General features: G+C 47.0%; 3 protein-coding genes across 10 annotated transcripts in view; all 3 read right to left on the bottom strand.

Moving 5' to 3' along the window:
- TVP23A (trans-golgi network vesicle protein 23 homolog A) overlaps positions 1-15,017 on the bottom strand; it is a 57,976-nt gene that overhangs the window by 28,896 nt on the left and 14,063 nt on the right. The gene's annotated exons all lie outside the window — the stretch shown is intronic.
- LOC135269027 (small nuclear ribonucleoprotein-associated protein N) lies at positions 6,186-7,041 on the bottom strand. Its single transcript, XM_064362506.1, has one exon. The coding sequence runs from the start codon at positions 7,039-7,041 to the stop codon at positions 6,319-6,321; it is 723 nt and encodes a 240-aa protein (XP_064218576.1). The 3' UTR covers positions 6,186-6,318.
- Positions 7,230-7,508, bottom strand: LOC135269030 (SNRPN upstream reading frame protein). The gene has a single exon (XM_064362516.1). It carries the CDS (start codon positions 7,443-7,445, stop codon positions 7,230-7,232), a length of 216 nt encoding a protein of 71 aa, XP_064218586.1. The 5' UTR covers positions 7,446-7,508.

Here is a 15,017-nt window from a genome sequence, read left to right as displayed (position 1 = left end):
GCTGAGGCAGAAGGCTTGAACCCAGGATGGAGGTTGCAGTGAACCAAGATTTTGCCACTGCACTCCAGCCTGGGTGACAGAATGAGTCTCTGTCTAAAAAAAAAAAAAAGTACAGTGATACAATGGTTCAGAAAGGCAGGACAACTCAAAGCAGGGCAGCAGGAGGAGGCTGATTGGTGGGGACCTTCTAGGCTATAGGTAAATTTTATGATTGACAATTGGTTGGGTTTATCTAAAAGGCTGGGATCAAGAGAAAGGGAATGTTCAGATAAAGATAAAAGATTGTGGAGACCAAGGTTCTTTTGAAGTCTCATAGTGGCTGCCCTTAGAGACAGAGGATGACAAATGTTTCCTATTCAGACCTTTAAAAGGTTCTAGACTCTCAGTTAATCTCTTCAGGATTTGAAGGGCCTGGAAGGAAAAAGATCTAGCTATGTTAATAGAGATTCTTTTTTTTCTTTTCTTTTTTTTTTTTGAGACAGAGTTTTGCTTTGTTGCCCAGGCTGGAGTGCAGTGGCGCAATCTCGGCTCACTGCAAACTCTGCCTCCTGGGTTCAAGCAATTCTTCTGCCTCAGCCTCCCGAGTAGCTGGGATTACAGGCACGTGCCACCACACCCAGCTAATTTTTGTATTCTTAGTAGAGACGGGGTTTCACAATATTGGTCAAGCTGGTCTTGAACTCCTGAACTCGTGATCCGCCCATCTTGGCCTCCCAAAGTGCTGGGATTACAGGCATGAGCCACTGCACCTGGCCAAGATTCTTTACAGATACAAATATTCCTCCACAAAGAAGGGCTGTACAGGATCATTTCAAAATATGGCAGAGAAACATGTCTTGGGGCAAAATATTTTGATTTTCTTCTTTGTCACTGTAAGCTGACCTAAGGGATAGAGAGGCAGACCCAGGGTCAGGTTTAGCAAGTTTATTTCAATCTGCCAGGCTGGCTGCCTTATCACAGGCAGTGAAGGTAGCAGCCTGGCTTACAGCCTACGGGGGTTATATAGGGGGTTTGCAGGTAGCCCGGTGCTATTCTAAGAAAAAGTGCAACTTGGTTCTCAGGGGCTAACATTCTGCTTAATTGGGTCAGCATCCTGGGTTCAAAAGCTGGGTGTGACCACATCCTGGAACCTACCTGTTTATAAGACTTGAGGCTATTTTTGTTATGAGGTTGGCTTAGCAGGGGAGAATGGGGAGGGAGTCTATGGGCTTGCCTTTCTGTAACCCTAACAGTCAAGTAATGTTACACCAGAATCAGGTTGGAAAGTCAGTCATGATATATAGGGTTAAATAAAACCCATCTTATGGGAGCTTTGTTACGGCAGCTTTGTTAAGGCCTGAAATAAGGCAAGTAATTATATGGTTACAGGATGTTCAGCCTGGATCTGTGGGCTGGTAGTCCTAGGCTGGCTTTTCCCGTGGGATGGTGGTGGCTCCTATGGGCTTAGTAGCATCTTACCAATGAAGATTGTTGGCAGGTGCCTGGGCTGCAAGCCACACTCTTTCCTTCTCTTTTGAAAGGAGGGTAGAAGAGAGGATAATATAGAGACAATGCCAAGTGAGTTTATAAGACTGGGTAAGATATTTAAATTCTTTGATGTAAGTGTCTGGATTGAAGGAGAAGGACCTGAGGTGCTTTTTGATTTGGGAAAGATCGGATAGACAGAAGGGGACATGAACATGGACAATGCCTTCCATCCCCACCACTTCTCAAAGGGGAATGCCAGTCCGAGAGTGGGTATGGGGTGGAAATGGAAAGGAGTCAAAGTGGGAAGCAGCGGGATTGGAGAGGGGAAGGGACAAGGTAAGAGCTGGAGCTGGGGGGTAAGGCAGAGGTTCAGGGTGTCCTGGTGCAGGCTTGGGGCACTGGCGGAGAGGAGGGAAGTCAGCCGGGTTGAAAGGGGTCGCATCACCTGTCAGGGCTGTGGGAGGGGTTGAGTTGGGTTTTGAGTGGGTGAGGAGGATCTGGAAACTGTAGCAGGACTGACAGAGAGAGGGGCAGTTGCAGAGGGTAAAGAAAGCCTGAACGTAGGGAACCTCAGACCATTCACCACTGCAGTGGCAGAAATTGCTAAGGTCACAGAGAATGTTGAAATTTAAAGTACCATTTTTGGGCCACTGAGAGCCATTATCTCATTTATATTGGGGCCAGGCCATATTACAGTAGAAAATTAATCTTTTGGGCCTAATTTCAGATTGGAGACCAAGGGTGCCCAGATTCCAGAGGAGTCACCCTAAGGGGGTAGTTTTAGACAGAACAAACTGTCTGGATCCCATGGCAAACATCTGGAAGAGGAGGAGGCTGCTGAGGAGAAGGAAGACAGGAGAAAGTGTCCTCTGCCCTGTTTCCTTTACCTAAGACAGTGAATTCAGAACAGTTGCTGTTGAATTAGGCATCCCCAGGATGACAGGACTGAGGCCTCTGGGGCTGGAAGGGCGTCCTCAGCCCAGCACTGGGACTTTCAGACAGAAAATGGATGGTTGAGGAACCCGGACCAAGGCAAACCTCTATCCAACTTACTGGCTGGGAAGTGATGATTTGGATGGAGATAACTGCAGTTGGAGGTCTGGGGTTTCCCTCCCGAGTCTGGAAAGGGGCGCGAGATGTGGGGGCTAGCCTCGGGAGCAGGGAGAGAGACAGAGAAAGAGCGGCCAGCACCTACTCCCATCCCAGGTTTCAGCACCAAAATGTAAGGCTGACAGGAAGGATGGAGAGGCAGACACGGGGTCAGGTTTAGCAAGTTTATTTCAACCTGCCGGACCACAGGCAGTGAAGGCAGCAGCCTGGCTTACAGACTGTGGGGGTTACATAGGGGTTTTGCAGGTAGCCAGGTGCTATTCTAAGAAAAAACTGCAACTTGGTTCTCAGGGGCTAACATTCTGCTTAATTGGGTCAACATCTTGGTTGGAGAGCTGGGTGTGATTTTGTTAGAAGCTTGGCTTAACTCATAACAAAAATGGGGAGAATGGGGAAGGGGTCTATGGGTTTGCCTTGCTGTGACCCTAACAGTCATGTGATGTTATACCAGAATCAGGTTGGAAAGTAAGTCACACTATATAGGGTTAAATATAACACATCTGATGAGAATTTATGGTTTGTAGGGCATGAATCCTCAGACCTCTTAGATAGGAATTTGGGTAAGATAGGAAAAAATTAGAGTTAGTTCTCAAATGTATTTTGGGGGAAAATAACGTCAATTTCTTTCGGGGCCTGCTATCTGTGCTGTTGGTATGTTATTGCTACAAATAATCTGTTTTGTCAATCTTAAGGTCTCTGTTTTAATGTTAATGCCGGCCAGCTGTGCCTGGATTCCAAAGGCAGGAAGGTAGAATGAGGCATGTCCAACTCCCACCCCTTCCCATCATGGCCTCAACTAGTTCTTCAGGTTAACTCTAGAATGCCCTTGGCTGAGAGGAGAGGTCCGTTCAGTTGGCTGGGGGGTTTAGACTTTTATTTTTTGTTTACAGGCTTCTGGGAGATAAAATACCTACCATGCCAGATCAGAGAGAGTCCTTCATTGGCTGTGACTCATATCACTCTACGTATTGCTTGACTCATTAATAGTCAACATTTTTGAGAATGGAAGAAAGAGAAAAAAAACCTTGACCAGCAATGCTCTTTTTGGACATCCTTTGTCAGACAAATGTTTTTCCCCCACTGTTAAAAATAAGTAGGGTGTTGCTATTTATTTCTTTGGCCCTGACACCCACTTACACTCAGGTGGCTTCTCTGCTACTGACGTAGGAGTTAAGAAGAAATTACTTAGGCAAACAGCGAGGGAACCGGAGTACTCAGTAAGGTTTTCCTTTTAGTGAAAAGCAGCCCCAAAATTACTTTCTTTTCTAACAAAGAGCAGCCTGTAAAATCCAGCTGCAGACATAGACAAGCAAGCTGGAAGCTTGCAGGGTGAATGTCAGCAGTTGTGGCAATAGGAAAAGGCTGCCTGGGACCAGGCAGGTCCAACATGGAGGCTCTGTCTTCCCTTCTCTTTGCCAGCCACGTGTACAGTAAGGAGCAGACCACATGGCGCTGGCTAAAGCCCATTTGCATAATAAGATTAGGGTGGGGTGGCCAGCCTTCCCCAAGTGCTATGTAAACATCATACCTGATCCAACCAATCTATAGGCCCTACGTAAATCAGACACCGCCTCCTCATACCTGCCTATACAATCTGCTGGGTCCACCACAAGCCGGATTTTCCCTTCGGAAGTCTCTCTCTCTCACTAGGGACAAAGCTGTTCTCCTTTCCCTTTCTTTGGCCTTTTAAACCTCCACTCCTAAACTCATTCCTCATGTGTGTCCATGTCCTTAATCTTCTTGGCGTAAGACAACAAACCCCAAGTATTTACCACAGAAAATGCCCCTTCACTAGCAGTGGCATCCCACCATGAAGATGCTGGGTGCAAGGGACCCCCAAGTGCCAGAGGAGGCAGCTAAGATGATGTCTGCCCAGGAAGAAGTACATTCTCAGCCGCTTCTCCATCCACTAGTTCTACCACACCTCCAGGGAGTTAGAAAAGGCAGGACCTGCAGCCCCACCTCCGGACCTCCTGAGCTAGAATCTGCACTTTAACAAGACTCTCAAGTGATTCTTCTGTGTGTGACAATTGAAGAGCTCTCCTCTCTTCCATTTTCAGGATGAAGTCAGTTTCAGCAACAAAGCAGAAAGCACTTACAAAACCTAAGCCCAAAAAAGCAAAGGTCCCTAGAAACCCGTCAGGAATGCTGTGGGGCCTGCACCGACCCAGGGGATGAACCATCTGGGCTGATCTGATTTTTCTTTTCTAGAGTGACCTAGATGCAATGTTAACTCCATCATCCTTCTGCAACTGGCTTCTTAATTCAAAAGACAGCACATCGTCTTACTCCCCTAACATCTGAGCCGGGAGATCGGTGTTTGGGACTGTTGGGATGTCTGAGCAGAGGCTGACTGCTAAGTGCTCAGTTTCCATTCAAAGGTCAGCACAATAGAGGTTTATGTATGGAAATAAATAAAAGAACAAACTTCCCTCTGGTTGCCACAGTTTTTTCCTCTTGTTTCTGTTCTTTATTTCTTTTTAAAGAGACATACTCAGCAGGGTGTGGTGGCTCCTGCCTGTAATTCCAGCACTCTGGGAGGCTGAGGTAGGTAGATCACTTGAGGCTGGGAGTTAAAGACCAACCTGGGCAACATGATGAAACCCTGTCTCTACTCAGAATACAAAAATTAGCCAGGCATGGTGGCATGTGCCTATACTCCTGGCTACCTGAGAGACTGTGGCAGAAGAATTGCTTGGGGGTTATAGTGAGCCAAGATCGCACCACTGCACTCCAACCTAGGCGACAGCAAGACTCTGTCTCAAAAAAAAATAAATAAATAAAGAGGCATACTGACTCTAGAGTCTGGGTATGCTTGGCATCAAAATGAAAGTGTGAGCCCCAGGGACAAGCTGGGGGAGGCCTCTGGATGCTTGGCCCCGTGTGCGGATTCTCACCCTTCACCCTCCACCTCTGGGCCCTGCTTAGCTTGTAGTGGCTCATTCTAATCTCTACCACATTTTCAGGCACTTGTTATAAAAACATTTCACTTCTCTGATACCAGCTTCTGACTTGGCCCATTTCGTGCTACTGTAACAGAATATCATAGACCAAGTAATTTACATATCAATAGAAATTTATCTTGTGGCTAAGCATGGTGGCTCACATCTGTAATCCCAGCACTTTGGGAGGCCAAGGTGCGAGGATCACTTGAGCTCAGGAGTTTGAGACCAGCCTGGGAAACACAGGGAGACTCTGTCTCTACAAAACTAAAAATAAACCTAGCTGGGCATGGTGGCACGCACCTATGGTCCGAGCTATGTGGAAGGCTGAGGTGGGAGGATTGCTTGGGCCCAGGAGATTAAGGCTTCAGTGAGCTGTGATCACACCACTGCATTCCAGCCTGGGTATCAGAATGAGACCCTCCCTCAAAAAAACAAGAAACAAATGTATTTTTCATTGTTCTGAAGGCTGAGAAGTCCAAGATCAAGGCGCCAGCAATTTGGTGTCTGGTGAGGGTCTGGTCTCTGCTCCCAAGATGATGCATTGAATGCTGCACCCCCTCTGGAGGGGAGGAACACTGTCCTCACACAGCAGAAGAGCAGAAGAGCCCTGGGACAGGACTCACTCCTACCAACCTCTTTATTTTTATTTATTTATTTATTTTTTTAAATTGCTCTATGCATTTATTATTAGCTATTATTAATGCAGAACAAGGGGACAAAAAGCTCACAAACACTCTACACAATTTCAGAAGACGCATTGCAGGGGAGAGAGAGACTGAGATGGATCAACAGTATGCTAGGGTCTTGGTGGACGCATTCCTGGGGGAGGTGGACCTCTAATGCCTGGTGGAGGGGGTCTCATTCCCGGAGGGGGCATACCTATTGGTGTCCCTCGAGCAGGGGGAAGCCCAATTGGTGGGCCCATGGGTGGTCTCATACCAGGTGGAGGAGCCATAATGCCTGGAGGTGGGGTTGCTCTCCCAACAGGTGGGGGTGGAGTCCCCCGTCCTGGTGGGTACTGTGTTGGGGCTCCAGCAATGCTGGCAGTCGCAGCAACAGCAGCAGCTGCTACAGTGCCTCTTCCCTGTGGAGTCATTACCTGCTGGGATGGGCCCCCAACTCCTCGGACAGGGCCTGCTAATCCAGCAGGGGCCTGGGGAATTGGCACACCAGCTGGTACTCCTCTACCAGCTGCCCTACCAACCCCAGGGCCTCCTGCAGCTCCAGCAAGTGGTACCCGAGCAATGCCAGTATCTTTGGGGGGTGGCCCCTCCACAGTCATGGATACCAAGTTCTCCCCACGTAGCAACACCAGACCCAAAACCCGCTTTTCTTCACGCTCTGGTTGCTTCGCATTCTTTGGCTTGATCTTTCTGAACTCATCACAATCACAGAGGATCAAATTCATATGCTTGTCAAAAGCCTTAAAGGTGCCAATGAAGATTCGGCCATCTTGTAGGATGCATCTCATTCTATAGTCAATGTGCTGTAGCATCTTGCTACTCTTGCCCACCGTCATGATTGCTGTTCCACCAAATCCAATGTCCACAGTTAAAACTTGATGCTTCTGAAGACCTAGGGGAAGGCTCTAGATAAAGGTATGACGCAGGTTCTCCTAGAAACAATGCAAGCTGGGCAGAAGCTTCAAAGAGCAGATGGAGCCTGGTTTTTGCTTGGAATCAGATTCCTCCCTATTCCAATATGGCTTTAACCACCTCTTGGTGTCTCAGCTAAGAATGCCTGCCTCAGTTCAGCCTGGAAATCCACCACAGGTACTTGCTGCTGCTGAGAACGCCTTGGGTACAACTGACACTCTTGGTTGCTCAGTGAGGCAGTCCTTCTGCGTTTGACTTGGACCTCCACCTCTGGTACGTGCTGTTCTGTAGTCCGTCTCAGGTGTAAGCGATCCCTTGCTCGCTCCATCGCGTCACTGATCGCTCCTCAGACCAAAGCGTCAGACATCTCCGGCGGCCGCTCCACTCTGCGCAAGACTCGCTGCCGCAGCTGCAGGCTTCCTACCAACCCCTTTATAAAGGTATGAAACCCACTCATGAGGCATAGCCCTCACGGCTGAATCATCTCTTAAAGGTCCCAGCTCTTAATACTGTTACAACGGCAATCAAATCTCAGCATGCACTTTCCAGGAGACAAACATTCAAACCATAGCAGTGGCAATTCTTGGCATTGCTTGGCTCATAGCCCCATCATTCCAATTCCTACCTCTCCCTGTGTCTCTGTCTTCACAAGCCCTTATAAAGACCCCCATCATACTGGATTAGAGGCCGGCCCCACTCCACTGTGACCTCATGTTAACTAATATATCATTTTGGGAAGACCCAGCTCCACCCATAACATCTGCCTTAGGACAAATGAGCCCAAAGAAAATAAATGAGGCAGGAAGAGGACATTGTGCTATTTTACAGATGAGGACATGTGCTCAGAAAGGTGACATGAGCTGCCCAGAGTGAGAGTAAAGAAGCAATGATGTATGCAGGTGGTGCACAGGGCGAGGGTGCTCGGCTGAGGTGGCGTGGGGTACAACTGCCAAAATCTGCCCGTGCTCCACTCCCCAGCGAGGTACCCTGGTAGGGGTCTGTGTCTGTCTGAGAGGGGGCCACCTGTCTTAATTTTCAGGACAGCATCCTGTGGGCTAGCAGCTGCTCTGAGTGGCAGAATCAGCAGGAGGTCCCGGGTCCCCACTCACTCTCAGCCCAGGGTTTCCAGGCTGCCCCTGGAACCGTCGGATTAGCAGGCTTAACCACAGAGAGCTAACAAGACAGGCAACGTGAGACAGTGGCCTCTGAACGCCATTCTTCACTCAGAGGATCCGAGGCTCCCTGGAGAAATGGCGGATTCCAGGTACAAATGGAGAAATCTACATGATAGAGAGGGGACATGAGAATATCCCAGATAGCGAGGAAGCTGCCAGATGCCACGAGAGTCAGGTTAAGGAAGACTAAGAAGCCAACTGGAAGAGAAGAGGCTCCCACTGGCCAACAGTGAGACAATTTGAGTAGCAATAAGAGTATGTCTGCATCCATGAGTTTATGTGATACTTTTTTTTTTTTTAAGACAGATTCTTATTCTGTTGTCTAGACTGGAGTGCAGTGGCATGATCTTGGCTCACTGCAACCTCTGCTTCCCAGGTTCAAGTGATTCTCCTGCCTCAGCTTCCCGAGTAGCTGGGATTACAGGCATGTATCACCACGCCTGTCTAATTTTTGCATTTTTAGTAGAGATGGGGTTTCACCATCTTGGCTAGGCTGGTCTCGAACTCCTGACCTCAGGTGATCTGCCCACCTGGACCTCCCCAAGTGCTGGAATTACAGGTGTGAGCCACTGCACCCAGCCTATTCGATACTTTTAAAAAACCCTCACTGAATACCTCATGGAGGATGCAGGGGACCTAATGCATTGCTTTGAAAACTGAGTAGCGAAGGACAAGTTTCAAGCATACATTGTGCCTTTTCTCCACAAAGTATACCCTGCAAGGACTACACATTCTATGAGGGAAGTTTCTCCTTCTGCATCATTTCAGCTCACAGATGAAGACAGTATGGTAAGAGTCAGAACGCTGCCACATGACACAATCCCTGAAGAATTCAAGGATGAAGGACTAGCACCAAGGGTTCCCTGAGAGACAGCCAGGCACTGGGAGCCTCCGGATGGAAGAACACACCCCCTCCTCTGAAGACCCCATGCCGAAAACAATCTCATCTGAATCACATCAGACCTGTAGCTCTCACTGCTGATTTACAAGAAATACAGACAACCAAGGGAAATATTAAAGGATGCAACAGGATGCAATCAGCAAGCCTCACAGTACAATTCACCTGCAAGGCAAAAAATTAAAACATTTAATAGATGGGTCAGGCCTGGTGGCTCATGCCTGTAATCCCAGAACTTTGGGAGGCTGAGGCAGGAGGTTTGCTGGAGCCCAGGAGTTTGAGACCACCCTGGGCAACATGATGAAACGTCATCTCTACAAAAACATCATAATAATACCAAAAGTAGCCAGGCGTGGTGGTGCATGCCTGTAGTCTCAGCTACTCAGGAGGCTGAGGTGGGAGGATCGCTAAAGCCCAGGAGTTTAAGGCTGAAGCGAGCTGTGATTATGCCACTTGCACTCCAGCCTGGGCAACAGAGCAAGACCCTGTCACAAAAAAAGAACAATTTAAAAGATAAGAAAGAGAGAGAGGAGAGGGTGAGAAACCTATTACAGTAAAAGGAATCTTATATAGCAACCAACTACAATATTGCAATGTGTGGATGTTATTTCAATTGTGGCTCAAATGAATAAGTTGTAAAAAATAAAGTGATGAGCCAATCAAGGATAGGGACACTGGCTGGATATTTCATGCCATTTGGGTATTGTCAATTATTTTAAAGTGTCGAAAACTGGAGGCTGGGCATGGTGGCTCATGAACTTTGGGAGGCTGAGGCAGGAGGGCGACTTGAGCCGATGAATTCGAGACCAGCCTAGGCAACATAGTGAGAGCTTATCTCTACAAAAAATCAAAAAATTAGCCAGGTGTGGTGCCACGCACCTGTGGTCTGAGCTACGCAGGAGGCTGAAGTGGGAGGCTCACTTGAGTAGGGGAGGTCGAGGCTGTAATGAGCCCTCATCGTGCCACTGATCTCCAGCCTGGGTGACAGAACAGAAAAAAAAAAAAGATTGAAAGTTGAGAAAATTCTATTGTAGTTTTGTTTTAAAAATGATTCTTGTCAAAAATTAGCCAAGCGTGGTGGTGCACACCTGTAATCTCAACTACCTGGGAGGCTGAGGCACAAGAATCACATGAACCTGGGTGGCAGAGGTTGCAGTGAGGTGAGATCGCACCACTGCATTCCAACCTTGACAACAGAGCGAGAGACCCTGTCTCAAAAAAAATAAATCACTCTTGTCTCTTAGGGATATCAAAGTATATATATTTGAATTGATATGATGTGGTTATCTGTGGTTTGCTTCAAAATGATCAGGGGAAGAGGAAAAGCTGGGATAGAAATGAAAAATGAGGCCGGGCGCAGTGGCTCATACCTGTAATCCCAGCACTTGGAGAGGCCGAAGTGGGCGGATCGCCTGAGGTCAGGAGTTCGAGACCATCCTGGCCAACATGGAGAAACCCCATCTCTACTAAAAATACAAAATTAGCCAGGCATGGTGGTGGGTGCCTGTAATCCCAGCTACTCGAGAGACTGAGGCAGGAGAATTGCTTGAACCCGGGAGGCAGAAGTTGTGGTGAACTGAGATCCCACCACTGCACTCCAGCCTGGGCAACAAGAGGAAAACTCCGTCTCAAAAAAAAAGAAAAATGATTGGTCATCGAAACAGGGTGATAGGGACATGGGATTCATTTTATTATTCTATTTTGTATATGTTTGGAACTCTCTATAGTAAATCTTCTTTTTTTCTTTCTTTAAGTAATCAGGGAAGCAGACTACTTCCTTTCAAATTACAGTTCTGCCATTTACTGTGTGACCTTGAACAAGTGACTCAACCTTTCTGGGCCTATTTCCTCACCTGCAAAATGGAGATAATCACATGTACCTAACATCAAGGCCTGGAGCACAGTGGACACTCTGCAGACACCCATGCATTAGCTCCTTCTTTGGGATGGGACCTATGGTAGCCAGACTCTGAGGTGGTGACCCATGACCCTGACTGCCTGGTGCTCAGACCCTTGTGCAGTCACTTCTCACAATGAAGCAGGGGTGGTAACCAGAATGGCCAACAGAACATATCAGAAGTGATTATACATCACTTTTGAGATTAGGTTATCAAAGACGTGGCAGCTTCTGTCTTGATCACTCTCTCCCCCACTCTCCCTAGGGCAAGCCAGCTGCCATGTTGGGAGCAGCCCTATGTTGGGAGGCTCACATGGCAAGGAACTGAGGCCTCCAGCCAACAGCCATGGGAGGACGCCATCTTGGACACAGCTCCTCCTTCCCCAGTCAAGCCTTCAGATGACTGCAGCTCTGGCAACCTCTTGACTACAACCTCTGGAGACCCTAAGCCAGAGCCACCCAGCTGAGCTGCTCTAATTCCTGAACTTCTGACACAGTGTGAGATAATAAATGTTTGTTATCTGTAGCTGCTAACTTGGAGGAAACATGTCATGCATCAGTAGCTCACTGCTACAGGCTCTAATGTTGAAGAGGTTTTTTTGGTGTGTTTCTTTGGAACAGAGTCTCACTCTGTCGCCCAGGCTGGTGTGCAGCGGCGTGATCTCGGCTCACTGCAACCTCTGTCTCCCAGGTTCAAATGATTCTCCTGCTTCAGCCTCCCAAGTCGCTGGGATTACAGGTGCCTGCCACCACACCTGCCTAATTTTTGTATTTTTAGTAGAGACAGGGTTTGGCCGTGTTGGGCAGGCTGGTCTTGAACTCCTGACCTCAGGTGATCCTCCCATCTCTGCCTCCCAAAGCAGTGGAATTACAGGCGAGAGCCACCACGTCAGGCCTGTTGAAGAGTTTTATCTCTATATAGAATAAGGCATGTTGTTTTGTTAGGTGGTTTCAAAGGGCAGGAAAGATAAGGAAAGTGGGGCTCCTCTAAGAACAGATGGTGAAATGAGGGGTCCCAGGCTTACTTGAGGAGAGTTGGGGGTGAGTGGATGAGACCACGGGGACAGCTGTACTGACACTCACCTTTTAAAAATAGAAGACTCAAGAGTTATTAACTGATGGACAAAAAAGAGCAGAGAGCCCCGGGGCTGACTTTCCAGAAGTCTGGAGCAGAAACCAGCCAGCCGATGGTTCAAAAAGAGGGAATGGATCACAGAGACTGAAGTTATGAAGCCTTTATTCTTGTTTTGTTTTCACCCTCTCTGAGGGGGGTCCTTTTTTTTTTTTTCCACTGGAAGTAAGAAGTAGAATTACCCCAATATATGCTTTTCATTTTCTTTTCTTTAATTAAAAACAAAAAAAATTTTTTTTTAGAAACAGGGTCTTGCTATGTTGCTCAGGCTGGTCTCAAATTCCTGGGCCAAGCCCACCTTGCCCTCCCAAAGTGTTGGGATTATAGGTGTGAGCCACTATGCCTGGCCTTCTGCTTTTTTGTCTGAAGAGCTTCTAGATTCTACTAGAAACTGGACAAGATTTGAAGGCAGCAAATATTCACTTGTGTCTGTTACCTGGCTTTTGGGAGCTTCAGTTTCCTCATCTGCAAAATGGAGAGAATCTTGTCTTTCCTTGCATTTTTATTTTTGACTATTTTAATATTTCTGGAATCAAACTGTGTCCACTAATGGTTGCAAATATTTAATATGGTGTTTATTTCCTACCTGTACTTCTTAAGAGCTATAACCAAACCAATATACCCTAAAACGTACGGCACTTTAGAAACTACGGCCATCACTGGTAAAGCCCAACTCAGAGGTTATTTAACGGGAGAATTGAGTGGTCATCTTAACTCCTTCAGCAAATACTGAATCACTACCACAGCCTGTGGGAGTCTCTTTAAACTAGCTTATTTATTCTTTTTGAACAGCCTATGACTTTTTAAAAAGTATTTTTGGACAGGCAAAAATCAAAAGTGGCTCACACCTGTAATCCCAGCACTTTGGGAGGCTAATGCAGGTGGATCACTTGAGATCAGGAGTTCAAGACCAGCCTGGGCAACATGGAGAAACCCCAGCTCTATGAATAATAATAATAATAATAATAATAATAATAATAATAATTAGCCAGGCATGGTGGTGTGCACCTGTGGTTTCAGCTATTTGGAAGGCTGAGGTAGGAGGATCATTTGAGCCCGGAAGGCAGAGGCTGCAGTGAGCCAAGACTGTGCCACTGTACTCCAGCCTAGGCAACAGAGCAAGACCCTGTCTTAAAAAATAAACCTAAAAAAAAAAAAAAAACAGTATTTCTACCTTTTGTCAACAACAGGATGTTCCAGATCCAGTCTGACTGGTTTCTGCCTCAAGACTTAGAATCAGCTGCTTTCTAAGAAGCCCTGGGTTCTTTGAGTGGTAAAGACAATGGAAGGCCAAAATCTGGGGCCTGGGATTGCAGGTAAGAGGTTCGGGATAGAAGAGAGAGAGAGAGAAAAAACACCATGTAATTTCTGGACCACCTTTAGTAGTGACAGAGCTCAAAAAAAAAAAAAAAAAAAAGAATGTCCTTTTAGGACATTAGGGCTTGTCCCAGCAGGGTATCCATGAGGCTTTCAGCTATTTACTGACATTTTAACTAACACAGAGACCCAAGAGGTGGACACATCAGCTGACCATCATTTCTGCATATCTCTGCTGAGAAGCACAACCTGGATGTAATCGGAAAAAACATCAGGAAGTCCCAAATTAAGGTGTATTCCTCAAAACTGCTGCCCTTTACTCCCCAAAAATGTCCATGTCATGAGAAATAAAGAAAGGCTAGGAATAGTTCCAGAACAACTAAATGCAGTGGAGATCCTGGATTGAGTCTTTTTTTTTTTTTTCTTTTAAGACAGAGTCTCACTCTGTCACCCAGGCTGGAGTGCAGTGGCATGATCTCGGCTCACTGCAACCTCCACCACCCAGATTCAAGTGATTCTCATGCCTCAGCCTCCTGAGTAACTGGAATTAGAGGCACATGCCACCATGTGTGGCTAACTTTTGTATTTTAGTAGAAACAGGGTTTCACTATGTTGCCCAGACTGGTGTCGAACTCCTAAGCTCAGGAAATCCACCTGCCTTGGCCTCCCAAAGGATTACGGGCATGAGCCATCACCCAGCCTCTGGATTGAATCTTGAACTGAGAGAAAAAAATGACTCTAACAGACAATGGAATATGAACTATAGATTAGATAGTCTCTTAGTTTCCATCATCTCACTCTGCTTACATAAGACAACGTCCTTTGCTTACAGTACACATTGATGGCTGGACACAATGGCTCATGCCTGTAATCCCAGCACTTTGGGAGGCCAAGGCAGGAGGATCGCTTGAGCCCAGGAGTTTGAGACTAGCCTGGGGCAACACAGTGAGACCTCACCTCTACAAAAAATAAAAATAAATATAAAAAGTGCACAGTGAAGTATTTAGGGGCAAGGGGGCATGATGTGCCCAACTTATTCTCAAACACTTTAGAGAACAAACACACAGACACGCACACACACGTGCAAAATGTTAGCAATTAGGAAGACTCAGAAGCCAACTGGAAGAGATTCCCACTGGCCAACAATGGGACAATTTGAGTAACAATAAGAATATGTCTGCATCCATGCATGTATATGATGCACGTGTGTGTGTGTGTGTGTGTGTGTCTGTGTGTGTGTGTGTGATGGAGTCTCATTCTGTTGCCCAGGCTGGAATGCAGTGGTGTTATCTCGGCTCACTGCAACCTCTGCCTCCTGAGTTCAAGTGATTCTCCTGCCTCAGCCTCCAGAGTAGCTGAGATTACAAACATGTGCATTTATGCCAGGCTAATTTTTGGATTTTTAATAGAGACGGGCTTTCACCATGTTGGCCAGGCTGTTCTCCAACTCCTGAGCTCGAGTGATCCGCCTGCCTCCGCCT

This window comes from Aotus nancymaae, unplaced genomic scaffold (assembly GCF_030222135.1).
Source record: "Aotus nancymaae isolate 86718 unplaced genomic scaffold, 86718_ANA_hifiasm-v0.15.2.pri h1tg000049l, whole genome shotgun sequence".
Lineage (NCBI taxonomy): Eukaryota > Metazoa > Chordata > Mammalia > Primates > Aotidae > Aotus > Aotus nancymaae.
Note: the sequence above shows the minus strand (reverse complement) of the source record. Positions and strands in the feature narration are given on the sequence as shown.